At 54.1% G+C, this 25,475-nt stretch overlaps 6 protein-coding genes across 6 annotated transcripts; 1 reads left to right on the top strand and 5 right to left on the bottom strand.

Annotated features, from left to right (window-relative positions):
• Nucleotides 1-335: 335 nt before the first annotated feature.
• Nucleotides 336-2,725, bottom strand: NECHADRAFT_46281 (uncharacterized protein; the record flags this gene model as incomplete). The annotated part of the gene is made up of 2 exons (XM_003046911.1): nt 336-2,447; nt 2,543-2,725. The coding sequence occupies 2 exons, from the start codon at nt 2,723-2,725 to the stop codon at nt 336-338; spliced, it is 2,295 nt and encodes a 764-aa protein (XP_003046957.1).
• Nucleotides 2,726-3,131: 406 nt separating this feature from the next.
• On the top strand, nt 3,132-3,895 carry NECHADRAFT_46092 (uncharacterized protein; the record flags this gene model as incomplete). Its single annotated transcript, XM_003047071.1, has 2 exons — nt 3,132-3,169; nt 3,220-3,895. 2 exons carry the CDS (start codon nt 3,132-3,134, stop codon nt 3,893-3,895), a joined length of 714 nt encoding a protein of 237 aa, XP_003047117.1.
• A 1,218-nt stretch (nt 3,896-5,113) lies between these two features.
• On the bottom strand, nt 5,114-10,108 carry NECHADRAFT_70869 (uncharacterized protein; the record flags this gene model as incomplete). The annotated part of the gene is made up of 2 exons (XM_003046910.1): nt 5,114-5,885; nt 5,934-10,108. The coding sequence occupies 2 exons, from the start codon at nt 10,106-10,108 to the stop codon at nt 5,432-5,434; spliced, it is 4,629 nt and encodes a 1,542-aa protein (XP_003046956.1). The 3' UTR covers nt 5,114-5,431.
• A 2,574-nt stretch (nt 10,109-12,682) lies between these two features.
• On the bottom strand, nt 12,683-14,630 carry NECHADRAFT_46180 (uncharacterized protein; the record flags this gene model as incomplete). Its single annotated transcript, XM_003046909.1, has 3 exons — nt 12,683-13,959; nt 14,016-14,227; nt 14,281-14,630. The coding sequence occupies 3 exons, from the start codon at nt 14,628-14,630 to the stop codon at nt 12,683-12,685; spliced, it is 1,839 nt and encodes a 612-aa protein (XP_003046955.1).
• A 7,831-nt stretch (nt 14,631-22,461) lies between these two features.
• On the bottom strand, nt 22,462-23,616 carry NECHADRAFT_95305 (uncharacterized protein; the record flags this gene model as incomplete). Its single annotated transcript, XM_003046908.1, has 3 exons — nt 22,462-22,916; nt 22,965-23,408; nt 23,526-23,616. 3 exons carry the CDS (start codon nt 23,614-23,616, stop codon nt 22,462-22,464), a joined length of 990 nt encoding a protein of 329 aa, XP_003046954.1.
• A 757-nt stretch (nt 23,617-24,373) lies between these two features.
• On the bottom strand, nt 24,374-25,303 carry NECHADRAFT_5512 (uncharacterized protein; the record flags this gene model as incomplete). Its single annotated transcript, XM_003046907.1, has 1 exon — nt 24,374-25,303. A coding segment is annotated over one exon (930 nt), but the record flags the coding sequence as incomplete, so codon positions are not given.
• Between the last annotated feature and the right edge of the window lie 172 nt (nt 25,304-25,475).

The following is a 25,475-nucleotide window of genomic DNA, read 5'->3' as shown; positions in this document are numbered from 1 at the left end:
CACATCACTGTTTGTCCTCTCCTTTGTTTGTTCGAGGTTCTGTATCAAACATATTTCATCTTACGCCTTGTCATCTCAACAAACGGGATGCATCGACTAACACACAAACATGATGAAACGAGTGAGCCCAAGCGGAAATGAGCCGCCACATTTCCCCGTGACCCCGTATCGTAGGTTCATTCATATTGTACAGGATAAGATGTTGATACACTCTACAATTACATACATGCATTGTCCAATGTCGTTTGTTCATGTCCACTTCTATGCATTTTTCATCATCCAAACAATCCCAAGCCAACGCCATATTTCCCTGTTGTTTGCATGTACACAGAACATCAAGGAGCTGATGCCGTGGCGGCAACCTCTTCCGATGTCTGATGAGGCTCCCAGTGCTCGTCCTGATCCAGAGGCGGGTCGTCCATCTCTTGCTCAATGTCCTTGAGGTCTCCCTCTCCGAGCACCTTGCGCGACATCTTTTGCGACTGCGCCATGAGACGCTTGTTCTGTCGGATGCTCTGGAGATCTGACTGGGTAAAGTCGAGTCTCTCCAGTGTGTCCACCAGCTTCTGCTCAACGAGCGAGCGCACGTGGAAAGCCAATGCCTGATCGCGGAACATGCCGCTGAAACGGTAAGATAGCCAGACATACTGGTTGATAGCCACATGCAGGGACTCGAGCTTGTGGAGATAATCAATCGGCGTGCCTTTGAAGTTTTTGAGGTCAATGTCCAAGCTCTCAAGGGGAATCTCCTTGATGGACAGCAAATCTCCACGTCCATTCTCGGAAATGATTTTGGCGAGAGCTCGCAGGACATCCATCGAGTTCTCGGCACGCTGCCACACCGGCAAGTGGCAGAGTGTGAGACGATCGTAGATGGTGAGTGGGATGTGTTGAATGGCGTCGGCAATCTCGAGCTTATCTGGCGCGATGCCGAGTCTAAAGTTCTTGCTCACCGATGCAAGCTCTCGGATGCGCATCAAGATAAACGACAGCGGTGTGTCTTTGGGGAAGTATGTCGAAAATCGTTCGACAGCGGCTGCAGGAGGTGTAACATATGCGGCATCAATGTCGTCGACGCTAGATCTGAACGCACGATGCACGTTCTTGAGATCCTGTCGGGCCATCGTTGTGACATAGCCAACCTTGCGGCCGTCGTCGGCCCCATTGTCAGCTTCCGTAGCCTGTCGCGCAGTTCGGTATCGTCCAGCTCGGCCGCCAATCTGCTTCAGTTCGGGGTATGTGAGGTGTCGGTTCTGGTTTCCATCATACTTGGTGACCGAGTCGAGAATAACTCGTCGAATCTCAAGGTTAAGACCCATGCCGATGGCATCACTGGCAACGATAAAGTCGTAGTCGTTGTTGGGATCGTTGAAGAGAGCTGCCTGCTGTACGCGCACCTCGGGGGGTAGTGATCCGTAGATGATGGCGCATCTTCGTCCAGTGTGCTTCTCGATCGTCGTCTTCAGGGCGTGCAGGTTCATGCGGCTAAAGGCCACAATAGCATCACCCTTTTCGAGTCGGTTGTAGTCTTCGTCAATAGCCTCGGACATGGTTTCGAGAGGGCTGAGACGCTCGTATCGGTGAACGATACACTCGTCGCCAATAGCTGCGCATATGCTCTGAATAAGCTTGACTGTTCGCTCCTCACCGCAGAGGTGAACCTCCTTAGCCATGACACCCAGCAAGGCTGTTGTCCAACCACTGCCCCGATCAGGATCGGCAATCATCTGAATCTCGTCGATGACGGCAACATCGTAGGGCTCGTTGACGGGGATCATCTCAACCGTGCAACTCGTAAAGTAGGTATCCGTATCCTGTGGTATCCGCACCTCCTCTCCCGTCATCAGCGCACATGGCAGACCCTTGGCCTGCAGACGCTGGTAGACCTCGTTGGCCAGCAGACGAAGGGGGCCCGCATAAACTCCTCGCTTGGAGTTCTCCAACGCCTTCAGAGCTCTATACGTCTTTCCCGAGTTGGTCGGTCCAACGTGTAGGTGGATAGTTCGCTGCATCGTCCTGGTAGCGGGGAACCACTCGTACGGGAATCGAAAGTCCAGAAGCCGTTTGTGGCTCTCCTCCAAACCCTTGGAGAATCGCTGACGGATGAGGAACGACTGAAACGAGTACTGAAGCTCGTTGCTGAGACCCTTGACATCCTTCAAGATGAAGGCATCACGAAGGTTCCAGAACAGCGGGTTTCGGTCTCGCTGCGTGATGTTCTGCTCAGCCATGACAAAGGCCTTTTCCAAGACATCCATAAACAGAGCGGCCTGCTTGTCGAGCTCTTCCTCCCCGACGCCGGCGACGGAGACGCTGGACCGGGAAAACTTCTCGAGGACGCCCTCGAAGCGGTTAAAGACTGTCGATCGAAACATGGCATGGCGGCCCTTCCCAGCCTTTTGCGATTCCCACTTCATCCTCGGCTTGTGACCCTTGCCATGGTTTGTCTAACAAGTATAAGTCCAAGTTCCTCTGCATGAAAAGGTCAACTCACTTGACTAGGCCGTCCACCCTTGAAAGGTTTTTTCTGCCATGGGTTTACAGACGCAGCTAGCATAGCCTTGAGCTTGCCTCTGCTCATGGGATTTTTCGGAGGAGGCTCAGTCTTGGTCTTGGTCTTGTCCGCACCATCGCAGAGTCTCGGAGTCGTCGAGAGCGACCGTCGTGTTGCTGCTATGTGACATAGTGGAGGCCGCACAACCCCAGGTCGGAGCGGAAATCTCATGACGACGGCCTGACGGATGATCCAAACATGCTCCCTCGAAAGAAGCACTGGAAAATTGTCAGGGGATGCATTCAATTCGTCACCTTAGGCGGATGCGACTGAAATTTGCCATCATGAGAACGCTTCTCATAAAATTTCCAATGATCCGGATTATTATTCCGCCGTGATCCGGTTCCAGTTCGTCGAGTGGGGCTTCATGCTGATGACGCTCTGATACCTGCTGTAGCTTGGTTCGAGAGCTTCGGAAGTTATACATTTTGTTATCGCCAACATCCATCCCTATTTCTCCTTTCAACGCCTTTGGTCGTCTAAAACTCTCGCTTCCAGCTCCTGTTCCTTTCAGCAGATTGCCTGTAAATACCCTCCATTCTTGTCGCTTGGGTGGTCCAACAAACCCGCGTCCATCATGGCGTCGTCATCCACTCCAGCAACTCCTCTCCTCTAGTTCGTCCCCTTCTCGACGACAAGTAAACAATTCAACTGACCATCTCTAGCTCGTGCATCGCGCACAACACCACCATCCTCTCCGAGTGCACCACCTCGGCATCCTCGCAGACGTCGTCCCTGGCCTCCCTCATCCTCCCCAAGATCGAGCACACCAACCCTCAGAAGCTCACCTACACGCACGGCCAGCACCAGATCCACTATGTCGCCGAGGCTCCCTCTGAGCACCCCGACTCCCCTTCAGCCGGCGGGCTGACGTTCCTCGTCATCGCCGACTCGTCGCTCGGCCGTAGGGTGCCGTTCGGCTTCCTGTTCGAGATCCGCAAGCGCTTCTTCCAGCAGTTCCACGAGAGCAGCGACTTCTCCGACATGCCCAACTACGGCGCGGCGTCGTTCAACTCGGAGCTCAAGAACCTCATGGTGGACTACGGTACCACGAGCGGCGGCCGCGACGACGCCATCGGCAACGCGCGCCGCGAGATTGACGACGTGAGAGGCATCATGACAAAGAACATTGAGAGTCTTCTCGAGCGCGGCGAGCGCCTGGACCTGCTGGTGGACAAGACGGACCGTCTCGGGGGCAGCGCGCGAGAGTTCCGGGTGCGCAGCCGGGGTCTCAAGCGCAAGATGTGGTGGAAGAATGTCAAGCTCATGGGTCTGCTTGCGCTGGTGGTGTTTCTCATCATCATGGCGATTGTCATTGCGGTCAAGAACGGGTCGAATTAAGGCGCGCGCGACATTCTTCCTGAGCTTTTTGAGCGTTGGGGCCGTTCCTTTGTATTTCCTTTGTTACAACGTGTACTCCTATGGCGAACTAAGGACAAGAACCGAGGCGAAGGGTGTAATTATGCAACAAGGTCTTCTTTTTTTAATCAACTGATACCCAATTTGATCTCGGCTGTCTTGTTTCCTCTCATTGAATCGCATATATCCAACTTCGGCTGTCATGTTTCCTACTGTCGTGAACACATCAATCCAACTCGCCTAGTATTTCACGTGCTGCTCTTCCGCCCATATCTCACCCTCAAATTGGATCTCCATCCAGAACTAGTTGGAAACCCTCCAAACTTGGTCGCATGAATGATGCGCCGGGTATCATTGCATATCGCATCGCTCATCGAATAAACTAGTCGCTCAATCGTCGAATGCAAATCATCTCGGCGTCCCTTCCGAAATCCACTCTCTCACAACTTTGGTTTCCTCCTCTCGCTCTCCTGATAAACATATCCCAGCGTAACAGGACTCTCCATCATCGTTCCAGAAGGAAAAGACACGGGCGCCCGACGGAGCCGGTCGGTGAAGAATGCCGGGTGCAGAGATGATGCGCAGGGGAGGCTGTTGAATCTGGGTGCTGAGTTGGGATGCTGCTGGGTCGCCATGGCGGACGGTGGAGGACAAGAGGTGCCCATGATGGAGTATTTATCGGAGACTTGAAAAGGGCGATTAAGAGGAAAGAGTTATTCACATTCTCTAATAATATTGATCTTTTGAATGTATTTAAGCTGATGCAATGAGAAAAGAGAGAAAAGAGTCAAAGTACAGCCCCCCAAGTCTTTAACGCTGCATATCCCCCATTCTCCACGTGCCTCGGCGTGCTCGGTCGACACTCCGATCTTGCGTCGTCGCTGTCGAATTCCCGTTCCCACTTTCTGATGATGACATTTTTTTCTCTCTCTCTCTCTCTTTTTCCCCGCATGACTCGGCCCCATCTTTAAGGCGGCTGCTGGTTGACTTGCTCTTTCGGGAGTTAATGCAAGCGATGCGGACATGGATTTCGTTATCTGGTGAGCATAATTTGCATAATGTTGGATTAGTATTGCACAAGTTTGTTGCGGTCAAGATCTCGGACAAGCTCATACCGAGATTCCGAGATTTGATACATTACTTGATCCAGTAGTAACGGCAGTTCACCCATCGACAAGGTCCATTGTGACAAAGGTTCTTAAAGGCAATCATTCTCTTCATGCACATACGTGGGCAGATGATACTCAAGAGTTGCTACCTCCCACCAGTAACACCAGATCAGGAGCCAGACATCCCACACTTTTGGTCAGAAATAGACAATACACACTAGAATCCTCCACATAATAATTGTCCATAATTCATGCCCATATGCCTATTTCTAGCAATACGCGCGCTCGTTCAATACCCAACTCAACTCCAGCTTCTGTCCACCAAAACGCCATGCCAGTCCCGATGTACTGCTAGATCCCAGCACTAAAATATACAACCGCAAGAAAACAAATGAAACTCCCCCATTCATCAACGACGCCACTGATCTGCAGGACTCTCTCGCTCCTCTGCCGGCGGTGTGAACCTCGGCCTATGGTGGTCCTCCCGCGTGCGAGGAGCTGTGTCCTCCTGCTGGACCTTTTGCTCTTCATCGCCATCCTCAAGGCTAGCAGGATTAAATATCTTGTCCACATTGCCATCCTTCTCAATCCGCTGCATCAAGTCCTGGTCTCCTGCAAAGTAGACGCGTCGGATGGCCTGGACAACCAGATCCATGACAATGAGCGCCACCAATTGCAGCAAGACAGACGTCCACCACGCAAGAGTGTGCCCAAAGTTATGGATAAAGGCGTTTCGAACAATGTAGGGACCAATGTGTTCCGAATACAGCGCCGAGTTGATCAGCATCCAGAAGAACCATCCAGCCACAGAGATAACGCATCCACCAAACGTGATGATCGTCTTGGTGTGTACTTCAAGAATCCTAATAACTGTTAGCATGTAATATCGCCAAAGTCAATGCAGTACTCACAGGAGCTTAATATTGATAAACACCACGGCAACGGTAAAGCCAACCATGCCCATGGCAAAGAGACTCGTGTCCTCGTCAAACAGCGTCTTGTCGTACTCGCAAAACGTAAAGTACCAGATGACGAAGCTCCCCGCAACACCCTGCACCATCCATCCAAAGTATTGCGTGAATCTGAATCCGAGGTTCCTCTGGCCAAACATGTACAGCTCCGGTACCTTCATCAACGTCTCCGCCTTGAGGTCCTTCTCAAAGATACCAAGGAGAATAACCGGTAGTGACGTGAATGCGGCGTTGAAAACAGTCAAACTCCAAGATTCGTAGAGCGACGTGCCTGTGTATCCGTTGAAGCGCTGGAAGTGAGCCTGGACAAGGAAGAAGAGGATCTCCTTCCAGAACGTTCCGAGCACGTACTTGCCTGTCCTCATGTAGTTCCAGCGACCATGAACAAAGAGCAGCTTCTGCAGGAATCTGAACTGAGCAATCGAAAAGTCCGAGATACGAGCAGCTTGGAGACCCTCGCGACCAGAGATACCAATGCCCACATGCGAGGCCTGGATCATACCAATATCGTTCGCTCCGTCTCCGATAGCCAAGGTCATGCACTTGGGAACATATCTTCGGATAGAGCGGACCAAGTTGGTCTTTTGCGAGGGAGAGGCTCGGCAGCAGATAACAGAGTCGACACGGACGACGAGGTCGTAGAAGAGAAGAGAGAGGTCGTCATCGTCGTCAATCTTGGCAAGTGTTTGCCCATCGACGACGACAACCGTGTGAGGAGCCATACCGCGAGAGACATCGTTGAGAGTCGTCGTAATGGTCTCCTTCAAGTCGCCAACAGTCGCATCCAGCACATAGACCTCAGACCAGGGCTTGCAAACGCGGGCAGATTGTCCAATGTTGATAGCTGTCTCACGCTTGTCGCCAGTGAGCATCCACACCTTGATGTTTGCCCGACGCAGCTTGTCAATGGTATCCGGAACTCCATCCTGGAGCTTGTCCTCGATGGCTGTCGCTCCGGCCAGCTCAAACTTTTGCTCAATGAGATCTCCAGCAGCTTCGATACGCTCCTGGCGATCCACAAGACTGGTTTCAGCCTCTCTATACTGCGCCTTCCACTGTCGGTACGAGTCATCGTCGATGTAGCGGAATGCGTACAGCAGAGTTCGTAGACCTTCGCTTGCGAAATCATCAATGTGCTGGAAGCACTTCTCGAACACGGCGCCTTCGCTTGCTGCCACTGATTCATCAATCCTACGATCAACCTCATCAAACGACGGCGCTCGGCCCAAACTCTGCCTCGGGCTCGACATTTCCATAGATTCCCGAGGCGAGGCCATGTGCTGCTGCGAGTACTTGTTAAAGTCGGTCGAACGTCGACCCAAGCTCAGTCTGAGGCCTTCTCGGTTGGAAGACTCGCCTCTTGAGAAACCAAAGCTGTTGCGAGGGCTACCGTAAGGGTCCGAGGCCTGGGTGCTCATGCGTCGCAGGGCCCTATCCTGCTCCGAGACCTTGCGCACACTGGCTCGACGGCCAATATCCTTCATCTTTTGCTCAGCAAGGTGGTTCAACCTCAAACGCTGCATGATGACGTTGTCGGCGCCCTTGCAAAAGACGCAGATGCGGCCGTCGGGCATACGGATGATGATAGACATCCTCTTCCGCTTGCTGCTGAACTCAATCACATCCAGAACTTCATACGACTCTGTTTGGAGATTGCCGTCTGCGTCTCGGAACTCGAGCTTGATGGCTTGTGCAGGCCGGTCAATGACCAGGAAACCAAGGTCCTTGGCAGCCTCCACGAGCGCCAACTCATCAGGAGAGGCGGCTTGGTACGCAATATCGCCGTCATCCGTCCTCTCCGGGAGGCAAGTATGGCAAAGGGCAATGCATATCAGAAAGTGCTTGGCCTTTCGTGAAAACGTCGAGTTGGGCTTCCTCTGGATGTAGTTGAGCAGATCCTCCGTCTTCATGTCAGTGTCATCAGCGATGTGGACAGAGGATCTCCAGTGGCTGGCTGATCTGGTCGAGAGCGTCCGAGAAGGCTGTGGCCTCTGGAACCCGTTGCCTGCGGCATCGTCGTCGTACTCGCCATCGAAACCCTTGATCTTTGATTGGCCTCGCATCTTAGACTTGCCCTTCTTTGGTCGATCCAACTCTTCAAGCCGCTTGCGCATTGCTTCCTCTTCTCGCTGGATATCCATGTCATGGAGACAAGCCACACCTGCCACCGACATTTTGCGGAAGCGCATGATATTTTCCGTCAGAGTTCCCGTCTTGTCCGAAAAGACATAGCTAACCTGTCCCAAGTTCTCAAGGATCGTGGTTGTGTTGGCCACCATGGGTGTGTCAGTGGCCGGGTCGTACATCTCGGCGTCTTGAAGTAGCAAAAGCTGTCCCAACTTGATGATTTCGAGACTGATGTACAGTGACAAAGGAATCAGGGTGTTGAACATGATCAAGAAACCAAAGAAGATCTCCTTCCAGGGCACGCTAGCGTTGTAAATGCCAGGCCGCTTGATGTAAAAGGCGATATCCTCAGTCCTGTCCTTCCAGAGGTAGTAGCCGATTGTCAGGCCCATGGTGAGCATGAGGACAATGAAGATCTGAACCAGAATCATCTTGTTGATGACCGACTGCATCGCGGGCTTCTTGGCTTTGACGTTCTTGTTGGCATTCATGCGAATCTTGCACTCCTCGCCGGTGTTGACAACAATACCAATGGCCTCGACGGTGTTTCGGAGGGTAGATCCACGGAAGACAATGTTGCTATGCGATGTAGGAAGGGTCTCGCCGTCAATGGTAACCCGGCCCTCGTAAGTGTAGAGGTCCAGGTTTGGGTTCTCAGAAACCACAGTAGCCTGGGTTGAGCGCAGTCCCTCCATCGTGCTGCAACGCTCAGCCAGCAAGGAACAAGCCTGCTTGCTTTTGAGGTTGGTCTCACCATCAAGAGCCATAGTGTCAATGTAGGCAATGCCATTGGGGCCCGTGGCGTGCAAAAGAATGATATCGGCGGGTACAGGGTCGTCTCGGCGGAGGCGAATAACATCGCCGACACGGACATTCTGCCACTGAACCGACGTCCACTCGCCATCGTCGCTGGTCTTTGCTGTGCTGACCGTGCCGGTTTCAATGTCTTCAAGCATGTGCTCCTCGCCGTTTTCAGGTTGCCTTTTCTTCTTTCTCCTCATCTTCTCGGCATGCCTAACTCGGCCCTTTTCACCAACACGGTCACGGGCGCCCAGAATCCAAGCCTCGCTGCGGTTCTCGACACGATCAAGGATATATCGCCTGTAGTCGTCATAACCTTCCTTAAGCATACTGAATGCGACAAACACGCCGAGAGGAGCGATGGTAGTCCAACGACCAACAGTACTAAGACCAGGAATCATCTGAATAGTACCAACAACCAAGAAGTAAAAGTTTCCGAGCTTGCTGAACTGAAAGATGAGCTGCTTCGGGACGAAATCATAGACAGTATAGCGACTGGAGCGGATAAAGTTGCTGACATATGGTTTTCCGGAGCGTTCGTCGGTAAGCCCTTCTGGCTTCCGGTGATCGGGGTTGAGAGGGATATGACGACCATCTGCTAGGGGCACGAGAGGTTTTTGACGAAGTATCGTCTCGAGAATGACCTTTTGGTGGAATTCGCCGAGCTGTTTGCGCGCGCGATCCTTCCAGGTAGGCTTCGCCTTGGGTCCCAATTTCCTCTGGCGCCTCTCGTGGAGGTACTTTTTGATGTCATCTCGAACCGACGACTTCGCATTAGTCGTCTCGTTAAAGTTCAAGCTGGCCTTGTCGGCGGGCGAGGTAAGAGATTTGTCGGTCCGGTCCATCGAGTAGTGCGGAACGCGCGGCAGGTCGCTGGACAGCTCAGTTCTGGATGGGATCGGCTGCAACTCGTAAGGGTCGCCGGTCCTCACTCGCGGACCTTCGTTATCAGGGTGGCGGGGGCCAGACCTCACGTAGGAATCGGTAGAGGTGCGCTGGGATGGATCATTGTTGGGGTCGGTATGGGAGCGGCGCGAGTTTCGAGGTCGGGAGAAATTTGTCGAGGTTCGAGGATAGCGCTCCTCTAGGGCGGCTAGATCGCGAGCTGCCTCATCGCTAGGGTCTTCGGGGTCGTTTCGCGAGTGAGACAGCCGTCGCTCGGGGTCATTTCTGCGGCTGGGAGCCATATTAAGACCGCTAGATCAGCGACATTTGGAATGGAGGTGGATGCGGAGGTTGAGGTCGTGGACGCGCTGGGTCTGAAGGCAAGGTTGTTAGATGAGCTCACAGCTACACCACTCAAAGCAGGCGAAGGCGGGAAGAAGATCAAAGGGAGAAGAAAGAGGACCGTGACGAGATGTCAAGTCGAGGTTGGGATACGGACCCAGAGAGGTTGACAGCCCGGTTGTACTGTACGGAGCGGAGGACGGGACGTACGCACCACGAGCTTTAGATTAGCAGGTACGGGGATGACAAGCTCAATGGTCAGTGCAATCCATGCGCCGGCTCGATACGGGTGGCTCGCTCGTAATTTCACCTCCACCTTGACACTTTAAGCATCGAGGATACCCTTAATTGATAGATTGATTAAGCATTACCCAACTATACGGTTCGAACAAAGACGCGACGACTTCAAGACACCTCTTTTTGCCCCCCCTTCGTTTCCCCTCAGAGCCTGCCTCCCTCGAGCGAGGCGCAGCAGAGACAACCCGTCATCCAACAACGCATCCATCGGGCTCCCGGGGGCTTATTGACAGCCGCTAGACATGCGTCATGCCCCAGACATCACACAGAGGCCACTCTATTGGCGGTGATGGGTCTTGATGGTCGCTAAATTACACCTTATTTTTCTCGCTACCCAAAAATAAGCTCTGGCCCAGTTTCAACTTGATAGAGGCTACACGACATGGTTGAGACTCGAGCAGCAAGACAATGGCATAAAGAAGCTTGACAAACTCGTCTTGATGATAACATTAGCGTCTACCGCCTTGACAATCGCCCATTGTCACCCAGGCAATCTCTCGCAGCCTCAATTGCCAACGCTGACCAACGCTCTTACGCATCTCTCGCACGTGTAACCCCAAGGCTTGTCTGCGCCTCGAAATCCACGCAATCCATCCGCCAGCCACCTCGCCCGAATCCTCCTCTGTCCCCCCCTTTCACTGTCCCAAGCCCAAAAAAGAAAAATCAAAGCCAACCCGTAAAAACAGTTCCCAGCCAACGGGGGGCTTCATCCGCCCTGTATCCGTACTCCGTAATCCGTTCCTAGATGCCCAGCCCTCGGCGACACGCCGCGCTCCACCATCCCGGCCTCTTACACGGCCCGCGCGGGCACCGAAATCTCGAAGCCGTGTCCTACCATTCATTTGTGTCTCGTCGCCAATCGATCAAGCTCGTGTTGACCCTGAAACCGGAGATGGGAACCTATTGTTACGGTTTATTCTTCCTGAAACTCATAACGAGGCTTTAGAGCATGGTCAGCCATAAAGGCCCAACTAGATATAGATGCGCAATCCTTCGCTTTCGGTATCGTGTTCCCCACAGCCGGACAGCCCTAGACACTTTACCCAGCTTCCATTTTTTGCCTAGCAAGCTCAGCCGCTTCCACGCGAACCATATATTTCTTCTCCGTACATACCGGAATGCCATCGTCGTAACAGCGCGCTACGCAAACCCACGGCCCAGTCAACTCAGAACACTGTGCGCCCGTTGTCTGCCGATCGCGCCATCACTCGAGGCTGCGCCTCGTAGCATTTGACGTCGTCCCTCTTTTAAGTAAGTACGATATCACTTCCGAGCAATCCGGCGGCGGAGGCGCTTCAAAAGTGACGGTGAACGCGGTCAACAGCTCAGAGCAACGCCACGACGTCGTCACCACTTCAGTCAACAGACTCAACACACAAGACATCACAGCTAGCAAAGGAACCATTCAAGTGAACATGAAACCCATTTTTAATAGCCAACTAGTTCCACCCTCGACCAAGTCCATACCTTCGTGTCCAACTGTAGGCTTCTCCGCAACGGCACGTCTCGCCGACGTCCATCGCGGACAGCAATCCAGCTGCTCATGAACCTCCACTGAGTACTCGCAGTGTACCTTCAGACAGTTAAAAAGAAAAAAGCCAAGTCCCCCATTAAGTACGACCCAAGGACCCTAGCCAAGCCTCCTGGGCTTTCTCCCCAATATCCGACATGACGCAGTGAAAAGAGTAACCAAGAAACGGATTAAAACATCGTAGCCCCCTATTTTCTCCAGTAACAATGTGTGCGTATAGATTAGGTCCAAGATGGTGACGTGCGGTGGTCAGGCAACGCCCATCGAGGTTGATGAAAGGCTGAGCGCCATGGCAAAAGACTTCTCGCCGAAAAAAATGTTGAACAAGACCACCCAGGAAATAAACAAATCGCGGCAGAAGATTCAATTCGAAAGTATCGACGCGGTAATAAAAAAAAACGGAAAATGTACGATCGCTGTGGTGTGCCCGACATACATGACCGATGTCCAAGAATTGTATCGTCATGCAAGTTCATCATGGCCGTGGTTTGGGGGAGGAGAATAGAACCAGACTTGATACACAGTCGGTATTAGACCTGGTAATGGTTTGAGGGGGAGAGGATAGTTGTTAACGAGGAAAGCCACCCCGAAAATGGGCGTGAAACGAGAAAAAGGAGATCCCAATGGTATAAGTTGCCGCAAACGCCCTGATATGAGACACACAAAAGAAACACATCGTTGACCCAAGCATCACAATACCTCCAGCTCACTGGGGAACTTGGGGCATTGTCTCAGGGGACAGGCTTGCAGGGTCCACGGCATCGAACTGGACAAGTTGGTCCATGTCCAGCTCAGCCTGTTGGTGCCCGAACCCAGGCGATGCGGTGTGCATCGGCAGGTTGATGGTGTGCTTGGAATACATCTCGTTGAGGCTCGTGCCATCCTCGGAAACAGCGCACGATCCGTCATTGACGGGGTAGAGATCAGCCGAGCCGGGGCGGCCCATCATAGTCATGGGTGGTGACTGTTCAACAATGGACGGCTCGCCGGGGCTGTTAAAGGGGAGAGGCGAAACAGATGTCGGAACGCCCGTGTCAGGGTTGACCATGGGCGAAAGGAACCCGGTGCTGTAAGGTGTGTTGTAGCTCGACTGGGGCATGCCGTTGGGATCCGGGCCAGGTGGAAAGAAGCCTGGGCTGGGAGGGAACTCGGCGGGGGACGCAGTGGTAGCCGACATGGGGTACTGTCGCATGTCCAAGCCAAAGCCAGCCTGTGTATCGATGCGCAGGTTGGGAGCCATGTTGGTGGTGGGAGGCTGAGGAATAGGGGCGAAGATGTTGGGGTTGTGCTGAGGAGGAGCCATCTCGCCGGGAGGTTGGATGTAGAACGAGGGCATCGGCTGGTTCTGGAACATGGCGAAATCGACAGGGCCGGGGACGGATCGACTACGCTGGCGCTTGTGTCCGGCAGGACCAGGACGCATACCCGAGTGCATCTGGTGGATTCCCCATTGCTCCTGGAACATGCCTACGTGTGGTTGAAAGCTGGGCTGCGACGAAGGACGCGCAGTCGGCGAGACAGGGGCCGAGACGGACAGCGCATGAGGGTCGCCAAAGGGATGAGGGTTGTGGCGGTTCATGAAGGACTCGAGAGAAACAAGCTTGGCAAGCTGGCCGCTGAGAACCTTGGGGTTACCGCCGAGGTGGTGAACCAGGCACTGGGTGGCCTGGAGGTCTTCAGTAAAGTCGCCGCACTGGAAGAAGCCGTTGGTGGTGGGCGAAGAGTCCATGAAGAAGTTCGGGGGTCTGTTCAACTCAATGACAATCCCGCCGAGCTTGGTAGGATCCCCCTCGCTGTTCTCGAGGAAGATGTTCTTGATGTGTGAGAAGGGATACTCGATCTTGTACCCAGCCTGCTCATTATTGATGTAGTAGGTCATGGTGCACTTGTCAGGAGAGTAGAAGATGATGAGATCCATCGTGTTCTGTCCCACGCGAGTCCACTTTCCGATGCTGAGAGACCGGCAAGTAAGATGGTGAATCACTGCGTACAAGTCAGCACTGAACTGTTTACGCATGACACTCTCAATCGCAACTTACAAACTTTGCCCTGGCCGCCTTGGTCACCGCCAAGGAGCATGTTGCCGTGGCCAAAAGGCACGAGTCCAGTTCGTCCGAGATAGCTTCCACCGAGTCCCTTGCCAGACTCCATAGCCTGCATGGCGAGGTAGGCTCGCATGGACTCGGGGATCGAGTCAATGTCCTCGCCCGTCTCCAGGCTCTTCTTGGCCAACAGCTTGATCTTGGCTCGCCTGTCTCACTGTCAGCAGGGCTGCAAATGGGTCAACGCAAAATCCACTCATACCTGTTCTGGAACCAGATCTGAACAGACCTCTCGGTCATGTTGATCTCCTCGGCAATCCTCTCACGGACGGTAGCGGTGGGTGTAGGGTTCTTGTTGAACTCCATCTCCAAAGTTGTCAGCTGGTCCTGAGTGGCGCGCTGTCGCTTCTGGTTCTTCTGCTGTTGAGTAAGGGTGCTCTTGCGGGGAGGCCGTCTTGATTGGGAACTGCCATTTGCTGAGGGAGAAGGGGTCTCCTTCTTGATGCCGGCAGAAACGGGAGTCGGAACGGAGTTGGAGGTGGTAGAGTTGGGGGTGGAAACCCCAGGGACAGGAGTGGACAAAGCCACGGGTTGCTCAACCTCGGTGGCCATTGTTGCTAAAAATGATCGCTTTTAGGCAATCCCCTCTTGTTGGATTATAAAATGGGTTCAAACGAATGTCGAAACTGGTGTGTCGAGTCGGAGCAATTGCAACCGGATGTCGTCGAGGATGCTTGATCCACTGGAAGGGGCGTGTCAAGTGGCGACGAGTATTATCGGTGGATGAGACAGCGACGGGGCCGAGTAGTCGACAGTGATCGGTACAAGGAACGTAGAGAATGATGGTAGATTGGTGGTAAGTAATGAGTGTGGTCCCAATTCCGTATATCTGGAAGGGGAGGCTGTATAAAGATACAGGATCGTATAAGGCGGATTGGCCGGTGGTCTCGAACGTTGGCGACGTTGGAACAAAAACGTTTCGGTCGCGAAGAGGATCGAGATGTTAGAGTCAAGCCCAAGGAAAGGAACGGTCCCGGAAAGAGTGACGGGTACCGAGTTGGCTAAAGATGGAATAATTCAAGAGAGTGACTTAAAGGAAAGAAATGAATGAACAAAAAGGGCGAGGGCGAAAGAAGGGGAAGAAGCGGTCACAAGGAGCGGACTGGCGATGCAAGATGGAAAAAGAGAAACGGGGGGATGGGGATGGGGATGGGGGGAAGGCCTTCAAAGCACAAGAGCCGTCAGGAGCCTGGCCCTGCCAGAGAGGAGAGGGGAGAGGAGGGCGCGGGCAGTTGGGTCGGGTACCTAGGCAGAGGTACCTAGCTGTGGCGGTGGAAGAGGTACCTCGCGTCGTGGGCGTGGGGAGACGGGAAGGGGACCACACACCAAAAGAGGACCAGAAACTGGCAAAAAGAAAAGAGACGGGACCTCCCCAAAACGCCTCCGAAGGTACCTTGGGCCGTTGTTCCGCACTGCATCTGGCGCCAGGAACAGGCAAGGCACAGGAACAGAGTTGCGGGTACCTGAGAGGCGGCTTGAAAGAGTTACTTGGCCCCAGGTACCTCTGTAGCCCGACTGGACGCGATGCACCTCAGTGGAGGGCAGACAACAACTTAACGCGCCAGAACGGGCAGCGGCCGTTGCAAAGCACAGCGCCGCTGAGCAGAAAAGGTCCCATCCTGTCGCGGACTAGGGACTAGGGGGTGCAGCGCATTGCAGCCCTGAAGTCGACGTAGCCAGCGCCGGCTTGAGCCATTCACAGATCCGCGTTGGCCCCCCTGGTCCCGCTGCCCCCAAAGTTGGACTGTTCGGAGTGAGCTGGAACACACTCTCAACTCTCTCTCACACGTATCAACGCCCCAGAGCACGTTACGCCCGACGCCAACCTGACTCTTAGCCCAGCACAAGCACTTGGGGCTAACACCATCGAGGTCAGCCAGCACCACGACCGTCGACGGAGCTCCAGACCTTCCGCAGTTGGGCAATGGATCTGTTGCTCGACCTGACCTCCTATTCAGCCCTGTCTCTGGAATAGAGTTGTTCAGGAGACTTTTGCTGCTGAGTCTAACCGACAGACAGAGTTGTCGTCCACAATCAGGAATTTTGTCTCGTGTCTCGCCCTCTGCACCTCGAGCTAGCCTGGTCACATCAGCACTTCACCTGAAGAGCCTTTTCACCACTGAGCAGGCCCCTTCCTTGTGCAAGACGCGACCGTGTTGCACGCAGCCCACACGACGTGCACGAGGGAGGGCCAGGCTAGCGAGTGGAAGGCCATAGCGGGCCAGCTGCGCAAAGACTCGCTGACGAGCCACTGACGAGCCACTGACGAGAGCCACTAGGCGCGCACACAGGTCTCCACTGTGGGAGGGCGTCCACACCCACTCGACCCGTCCATGCTTGCTTGGAGTCCACATCCGACACCACCACAAACATCCCAGCTCCCCAACGCGCCGAACAAAGACATCCATCCGTCCATCCATTCAGGCGGTCACGGCCGATTCGATTCCTATTCGTATCTGCCGTCTCATGCCCTAAACTGCTTCGGACTTCGGACCGTCACTTGGGGGCATCTTAGCCTCAGGATATGTCGATTCGTTGCCGCCTTTGGCCTGGGTGGCATCCAAGCATTGTTGAAAGTGTGGCCACAGACTGACCGCTGACCGCAGTTGGTCGATGTCTTGGAGAGGGTCCTGAAGGATGGGCGCTGCGAGGTGCAACAAGCCAAACATGAGCGTTGAGCTGAGCAGAGCATGCATACGTTCAAGCCAACAGAAACCCCAGCATCCATCCTGGAGGCCATCCAGGGGCCCACGCGAGACTGCCGTCGGGGAGGAGAAGGCTTCGACCGTGCTCTGTACCTGCTGTCTGTGCCTGTGCCTGGGTGATCTGTGCTCTGTGCTTCCATGTCTCTTGGCCGCCCGTGTTCCCGCCGTGCTGGGGACGCTTACTGGTGTCTTGTCGCAAGTCAGCCTCTGTCTACTCCGTTTTCCTCCCTTCTCCCTGAACTCACTACCCGCTGTTCGAGATTCCGTCGCAAAACGTTCCACAAAGCGGTTATCGGCTGTGGGCCTCCTCCTCCTCTGTGCATCGCCAGCACGAGTCTGACGTTATGGACTTGCTTGGCGTTCTTGTTCCAAACTTCAGGACCGGGGTGTTTGTCATGCAACAGGAATCATTGTGCGAGTCGCAGACCCGGCCGGCAAGGGCTGATTGACCCTGTTGTCGACTCAGAGAGAGCCAAGCCCAAGGCGCAAGCTCGCGGCGAGAAAAGACGGAACGTCTGGACGGACGGCAGCACGGGAGTGGAGAGGAAGAGCGAGAGTTTGGGGTGGAGTCGGGTCCGGGTGGTATCGTCGCACGGTACCTGCGTCAGGGGGAAGGCCTGATGCATCATGCCCCAGACAGCCTACTGCAAGGTACGCGCCGGGAGCACAGTGCGGCCCAGTCTTATGCGTGCTGAGCACACCAAGCAATTGGCCCCCAAACGTGAGCTTGGAAAGGGTGTTGATGTTCTGAAACCTCTTCTTTTATTGGCCGTACCCATGCTCAGGATGCCCCAAGCCCAGTGCGATTTTACAGTCTCCAATCTGTGACACACACTGTCTGGATCACTGCCTGCCAAAATAGGAAACCACGAAACCGTTCGCTCTTGCCCTATCTCGAACCGTTTCTCCAAAGGGGAGGCATAAACGCACCACATCCACGGAGCTCGCTAAATTCATCCTTGGACTCTCCATCCGATCCGCCAGCTCCGTTTATCCTCCGTCACAGGGAGTGTGACGCGAAGCCCGTCATGTCTTGATCTTGGGCGACTTCGCTTGCGTCAAGCCTCTGGCCCTCTGTGCCTGTGCGCTGACCCCCGCCGAGACATACAGCGTCACTATCAAGCGTCTTTAAACTGCGGCAGTTCTCGCGTTGTCACCCGACCCAGGTTCGTCTGGCAGCTCATAATCAAGATCTGACCGAACCTCAGTCGACAGACAAGTGACAGGCCGGCAGTGGCGAGACGATTGCTTGGCTGTCCCGCTTGAAAAGCACGAGATATCCGCTACTGTATCCGACGGGAAAGTGTGAGTGCTGATCCCAAAGAGCAGGCCCGCAAAACATGACAGAGTCTGTCGGAGCAAACCTTGCGCTCCCCGTTATCCAACATGTGCTGTGGACGGAGCCGCGGGGGTGCATTGCTTCGACCTCGATACACACACAAGTCCCTTCTCGAGACCTGACTGCATCGCGGCTCGGCACTTGCTGTTGAAGAATCTTGGCTTCTTTTAGCCTTTTTACTGTCAGCAGCCCGTTGAGAGCCCCATGACCTTGAACTACGACATAGGACAGGCGAATGCTCCTGGTGAGACAACACACGCTGCCCTCCTCGCCCAAATCCTTCTCCAGAGTGCCACACATTGGTCAGGTTCTGAATGGATGGTGGTGCCTACCGTTCTGCCGTGCCGTATGGGGACTACTCCATGAGGTGGCTGACACATGCCCCCAGCAGCCGACCACCAACAACTGAGATATCCCACAAAAAGTTTCGACGGAAGGGAGAAACATGCCGTACGACCCTCGGTTATCATGCTATCACTCATGTTGAACCAACAGCTGCTTCGCATTCTACTGCTTGACCAGGGGACGCCATAAGCGACTCTCCATGTTACTCGTTACTCCTAGTCAGCCTCGCGAGCCTTGTGGTTACTCTTGACTCATGGGACCAGCAAGTACCGGTAGCCGCGCAGTCCACGCATCATGACGTTGCAGACCCCAAGTGTCTCTGACAACCCTCCGAAGCCTGACCGAACGGACGGGATCCGAATTAGGAATAGGGGGCTGCCAAGCCCTCGACACGGGGACCTTGACAAGAAGCGCGCCTGCTGCTAACTAGTAGACGAGAAAGTTTGCTGTACAAGCTTCAGGCTGCAAGAGCGAGCGTGTACGAGTATCAGCACAGGGGCTGTGCATCCGCCGCGACTTTTTCGCTCACAACAATTGCAGAGTCTTCGACGCGACCAGAGACCAGTCGAAGGATCATGCCACAGGTCGTGGCGCCTCTTGCAAAGCTGCACGCTCACGAGCCGCCGTCCGAGGTGTGCACCAGAACCCTGTTCCTGCAGTAGTCTCGCACCCCATCGTCATGCGGCGGGCCACTCGGCCGGCCCAGGCTTACTGTGCGTAGCCTCTCAATGTCCCCCTTTTTCACTGTGGTCTTTCTGCAGGATCTTTCAGGATGAGTTGCGATCGGCATGGATTCTCCCCTGGGAGGAGAACACAGCACAAGCCTGGAGCTTCTCTTCGGACCTTTGACATTAGCTCCAAAAGTCGGTCACGACTTGAGGAATCTAGCGTTTGCCGACCGACGTGGGCGTGACCATTTGGCCGGGCTATCTGTTGATTCAGAGACTTGGCGTCAAAGAAGGAGTCGAGGGAATGGCTTCAGTTCTAGCAGTCACTATTTGTGGCCAGCCACGAACGGTCGCGATAGCGAGCTAGCCATCTGGGCAAACGGAAGCCGTTTGCTCGCCATCAACGCCTCAACGTTTGTGGCTGCTTCCCAAGAGTCTCGACAGGACCAAAGCTGAAAGAGTTTATTTGGGGAACATAGATCCCCACGGTTCACACCAAGCTTCTCATTGGTGCTTGGAGCTCTTCACAGTGTTGGAGACCAGCGTCACCGGCTCCAAATATTGAGACTCTCTGTCCAGTCGAATCCACTTGGTGCTTCACCCAGCGTTGGACAGGCGGTTCCAACAGGGGAAGAAAACATCAGACATCTCGCACATACAATCATGATGAGAGTTTTCTTTCTCCCGTTTGCCGGGTCGTGGCCGCTACCCCTGACCTGGACCCCTGCGATGTCTTCGAACCCTTGTACCTTGTAGGATCAGCATCATCAAGCAGCCAACCAAGACGGACTCGCGTCTCCGCCAGGCGGCCACATGCCAACAGATCCACATCGTGTTGCGGTTTTACCTCGCCCAAACGAGTTTAGGTGTGCGATCGCCCCGTCAGATGCCGGTTCCTCTTTTCTTTTTCACTGCGTCGTGGTCTCTCGTCCGGAAGGATCGTACGGACAAGGTGATTGTGCGCAGTGGTCGGCGCACAGGGGCGACAAGAAGGAGGCCTTTTCATATCCGCTGGGAAACGGTTTGACTGCAGTCAGGCATGGATGCCCCGCGAACTGACTCAGCTTCCCGCCTTGCATAGGCCCAGAGCGAAGCGGAACAGATCGGGGGATCTTTGGGGCATGAGCGTGACCCCTTTTTTGTCACGTTGTGCGACATGCAGTCGAGCACGCCGTGGCTGTGGCTGCGGTGGACGCAACCTCTGAGCAGCGCATCAACAATCTTCAAGGAAACAATTTCTTTGTCTGCTTTGACATACATGGTGGAAAGAAGAGTAAGTATATACAGTTGGAGGCGCAAATAAGAGAATATTACGAATACTATTGACCACGACAATGGGGCTTGCTGAGGCACGGGCGAGGCATGAGCAAGGAGCAGAAGGGGCTCCAGGTACCTCCGTACAGTTCGAGAAACCCTACTGTCGATCGAGTCTGGCCCAAGCAGGCTGCGAGTAGGGCTTGCAGGCATTTGCTGCCGTTGTTCTTCACCAAACTGCTGTACAATCATCGGGTACTCTCCTTCCGGTTGTGCATGGCGGGTCAGAGGCAACGTCCAATGGCGGCAACCTTTGGGGCGGATACACAAGGATGACAGCGCGCTGAGCGCGTCTCTTGGCCACTTGATTCTCGACAACTGCAGCCGGCTCAACATGCACCACTCAGGAGGTGTTCTCTCAGCTCTCCCTTAGAGCCTGACATGACCAACCAAGGGAAGAAACCAAGGCTCCTTCAAAGCCTCGCTGACACGCCCAGGTCAGCGGATCCTTTCCCCAAGGCATGGCTGATGCTGGCCACCGTGGGTTTACGACGTGACGGACTGCTAAATGGAAGTCGTACGTAGCACAGAATAGGTGAGGCACAGACAGAGCACGTTCCTAGCCTGGCGCGCTGAAACGTGAGTCGCTCCCCTGTCTGGCACGATGCACGGACGGCGTGCCAATCAAGGGTTGCAAGTCGTGGGACGGATGGTAAGCAGAGCTATGGAGACAGCGTGTCGATGGCAAGACGGGCGTCGTGGACTTGAGAATGCTTCTCGACTGACACCCCGATCTGGTTAAAACGTCGGACCCTTGCCTGCTTCTGGGGTTGCTCCATTCCAGCCACGGACGGTGTCTGTCTCAACAGTGTCGACGGCTGATGGTCGAGGAGCCGACTCTGGATAGGAGAAGAGCCGGACAGACCAACACCAGACTATGACATCTCGGTCGACGCCGCGGATGAGGCCAGCTCTGGAAGCCTCTCGGACGGGCCCCCCTTGCATAACGCGGCGACGCCCCCCGAGGCTCGATCGACGCTAGTGGTTTCTTACCTCTCGGACGCTCGCTCGCCTGACCGACCCGACTCAAACAAAGTCGCCGCCGGGACAGGGACTTGACAATAGTTTCGTGATCCAGATCCAGCGATCTACGCCGATCCCAGAGGAGGCTCTTGGACGTTTAAAAAGGGGTCTCGCAATGTTTGCTTATGCATTATACAATGGCAGTGTGCTCATGCATGAGCATAAACACCATTTATCAAACCTCACTGCCGAGTAATGCTACACGATTAGGTTCCTGAAAGGTCTCTCTTACGAAGCAGAGCGCAGCAACAGTCAGCAACGTCGATGCAAGGTCATGCCTGTGAACCTGTCAGAGCGGATACGAGGCTGACTGAACATTGATGGTACCGGCAGCTTGGTGCTTCCAAAAGCAAGGTGAAACTGTTTACGTTGCTCAAGTCTATTCATTCATCAGTGCGTCGGACGGTCCAGAGAGATGGAAGAGGCCAGGATATTCGGTACCACGGACGGATGGCGAAATCGCGATTCTTGGGTCGAGCGATGTTACTCTGTCGCGTAACAGCATGACAAGCAGACCTTGTCGAGGCGTTTGTGAAAGCCCAAGGCGGATAATCCTTCTTGAAGGGCCTGCCTGATGAGGACGACGCAGGTTCATCATGGTGGTCTGTGAAGCATTGGACTTGAGTCAAAGACTCCCTATGACGTCGAGCGGCTCCGTCAACAATTCGCCTCGGGGAACTCGCTCCGGGGAAGTTTGAAGACTGCCGAGCTTACAATGAGATACTTGCATGTCTATCTCTTAGCGCTTGCAACGCGTGGCAGCATTGTGGGCAAAGTTGACAACTACCCTACGGAGGCGACTCGAAAGACATGCAGCCTGTTTCAGTCTCCGATATGACAGCCAGTTCACGGGGAACCAGAGTTATATGTCAAGCGTGGCCAGTATGACAGAGTCCGGATATTCCACTACGGTTCTCGGGGTCCTCTTCTTGCTAAAGTCTTGGATCTATTGCCTTCTTGACACTCAACAACCCAAGCTTGACTCAATTTTACAACTCCTTCATCACCTCCTCGACAGCTCTCGCCGCCATCCTCTTCCTCTGCTCCTCTCCCATTCCCTCGCCTGCCTCTCTCACAGCCTGCAGTTTTCTCATCATCTTCTCCACCTTGGCAATATCATCATCATCGAGATCCTCGAAACCTCCTCTAGTGGCTGCTTCTTCTGAACTCTTGTCCTTCTTGCCAGCCTCTTTGCTCGATTCCGAGGGCTCTTCATTGTCCTGCCCGGCCTCCCAGATGGCACGACGAAGCCCTTCAAAGTCGGACCTGTCGAACCCGAAACCCATCTTTTGCGGGTCCAGTTCGTCGTCGTCGTGATCATCGTCGTGGGCTTTGGCGGAACTTGTCTCAAAGTCTCCAAAGTCGGAGTCTGATAGTGGCACTTCGAGCTGAGACCAGTCATTTGCCTCGAGAGCCTCTTTGACACGTGCGATGCCTGTCTTTTCTGTTTCATCTGTTAGTCATGCCCTTGGCGGTATGAGCGAGAACATACCTCCAAACTCATTGCGGCCAGTGTCGCCCTTGCCACCGACAGACACAAACTCCAGTCCAGCCTCGGCGCAGATCTCGTCCCAATCCTCCTCACTTCCATCGCCTCCTACGCCAACAGCCAAACCAACACCATCCCAATCCCATCCTCCCAGTCCCTGCTTGAGCACCTTGCCCACATGCTCAATGAGACTCCGCCCGGGATGCTCTTTTTCGGCAGAGACGGGGCTGGCGGTGAAGATGACCACGACACCTCCTAGGACGGCAAGGACTTCAATGGCTTCGGGTGAGAGAAAGGAAGAAGACCATTCTGAGGGCGAAGAGATGAGGTCGAGCCAGATGGGGACTGTGGTGGTGTAGTAAGGTGTTTTGAGGTGCAGTGAATGTGTTGTTCCCGCGAGTGAGAGTGAGGGATCTGCTGGCGTTGAAGGGGATGATCCAGTGAGGTCTATATAGTTTCAGTCTCTGCTGTGCATTTTGCATGTGAGAATGTTTGACTCCTTCACTCATTGGGTAGTGAGTGAAGGTATATCATGGGTAACTCGGATATACAAGGACAACTCACCTTTAACCACACTCGACAGAATAGTCGTCTCGCCCTCCAGCGCCACAGCCAGAATCCTCCTCGACGCAGAGCTCATCTCTGCCTCTGCCATTGTTGCCTCTGGTTTCGCTGGTATTTCGTCCTGAGAACGGGTAGTTGAGTTGAAGGGATGGTTTACAGGTTCGTAATGAGTGAAGTGATGGTGGGGGGTGGGGGATCCATGATAAGATAAGCAATTGGCAATGCTTGGTAAGTCACCTACCCTGCAGCAGCGAGGGTAAGTGGTCTTGGGAAAAGCTTGACCTTGATAACAAGGAAGCCAAGAGATTGTAAATAATAATAATAATGATTGCATCTCATGGAAATATTTCTCTGTTCTCTGGGGCTCTTTAGGTAAAGTCTTCTCTTCTTTTAGTGTTACTTCGAGTGAGTTGACGTCCTATCTTGAATGTCCTCCCGACCGGATAACAACCATTGATTGACGAGTGTCAGGTGAAGTACAGTGAATGGTGTAGATCTTTTTGATAAACTGATTAATATGACATCAGAGTGAGCTTGTTTTATCAAAACCATGCTAAATAAACTCCTTGCCCAAACCAACTTCTTCCCATATCATAACACGTTGCCCGGTATGCATTCTCTTTCACCAACTAAACTCTACACCCAAGCTTCAGCGGTGTTACGGCTCTGGTATTGGCCGCTGGCCCCAAGCAATCATGCATTCTCTCAAGATCAAACTTTGTACGCCAACGCTTCAACAAAAGGAGTGGTGATCAAACAATGCGCCAAAAAAAAAAAAAACAATTGACAAAAGGAAACTTATTTCGTCAGCTCCTGATGCTGCAGGATGAGTTGCAGGTGCTGTCCACGTCGCCTCCCCAGCCAAACGTCCTCTGCACAACCTCCAAACCGGCCCTCATACCTCTGGCAAAGTCATCTGCTCCCGGTGCGTGGTACGCTTCGTCGATATCGTCCTGGCTCAGTCTTCCCTGGCGCCGTGCCAGCACCGCCTGCTCTATCGGACGGCGCCATAGACGGTACCATCGATCCTCACTCATACACGCGTATCGTAGCGTGCCCTGCCTGTCGGGTTGGCTCATGGGCCACTCAACATAGACCGTCTCAAACCACTTCGTCCTGATCGCGAGCCAAGGCCACGAAAAGAGCCAGAGGAAGGTGAAGTAAAAGGTCAGCGAGACCCACCGCGTCAGACGCCAGCGGTTTGTGCGGCAGTCGTTGTACAGCTCGACGCGCGCATGTGTCGTCGGGAACGTAATGTTGAGCTGACCTCGGTAGTTTGTCGCCCTCACCAGGTTGTTGAGCTTGGATCCCACGAGAGCAAAGTCCCAGCCCGTGATGCGGCGTTCCAGGACAAAGGCCTTGAGGCCCGCTTTGCTGCTGCAGTAACGCTCGCACCACTCAGAAACGCCGGGTGTACCATCCTCAGGTGGTCCACTGCCTCCAAAACCCGGTGCCCTAGTTGTCATGACGGTCCCACGACGGACCTTGTCAAAATTATTGACAGCCAGCAATCTCTCCCAGGAGCGTCGGGTAGCCATTTCCTCGTACAGCAGGGGTGTCAAGTCGATGTGAAAGTCAAAGTCGACCACGCTCTTGTCCTCTCGCTCCTTGCCCGACTTCTTCGACTCCCGATGCAATCCTTGAATGCGAACATATGGTCGAGGAGGCTCCTTTGCCAGGTCTTTGACGTGCTGCTCCAGAAAAGTCGGGTCCGTGTCAAGACGCTTGTCGAGGTAGTATACGGTTCTGTGATGCGAGTCTTCACTAAAAGGTTCCAGTCCGAGGCTGGACCCAATAAGGTCGAACGGGTTGGGGTAAGGACCCTCATTGTCGACGACGGTGTAGCTCGGAGGGGGGTCATCGTCGTGGTCATGGGCGAGGTCATGGTAAGTTCCTTCAGGGTGGTCTCGATATGGCACAGCAGCCTCCTCATCGTCGGGATATCGACGA

The sequence above is a fragment of the Fusarium vanettenii genome (genome assembly GCF_000151355.1).
Source record: "Fusarium vanettenii 77-13-4 chromosome 8 genomic scaffold NECHAsca_17_chr8_1_0, whole genome shotgun sequence".
In the NCBI taxonomy this organism is placed as follows: domain Eukaryota; kingdom Fungi; phylum Ascomycota; class Sordariomycetes; order Hypocreales; family Nectriaceae; genus Fusarium; species Fusarium vanettenii.
This window is presented reverse-complemented; position numbering and strand designations above follow the sequence as displayed.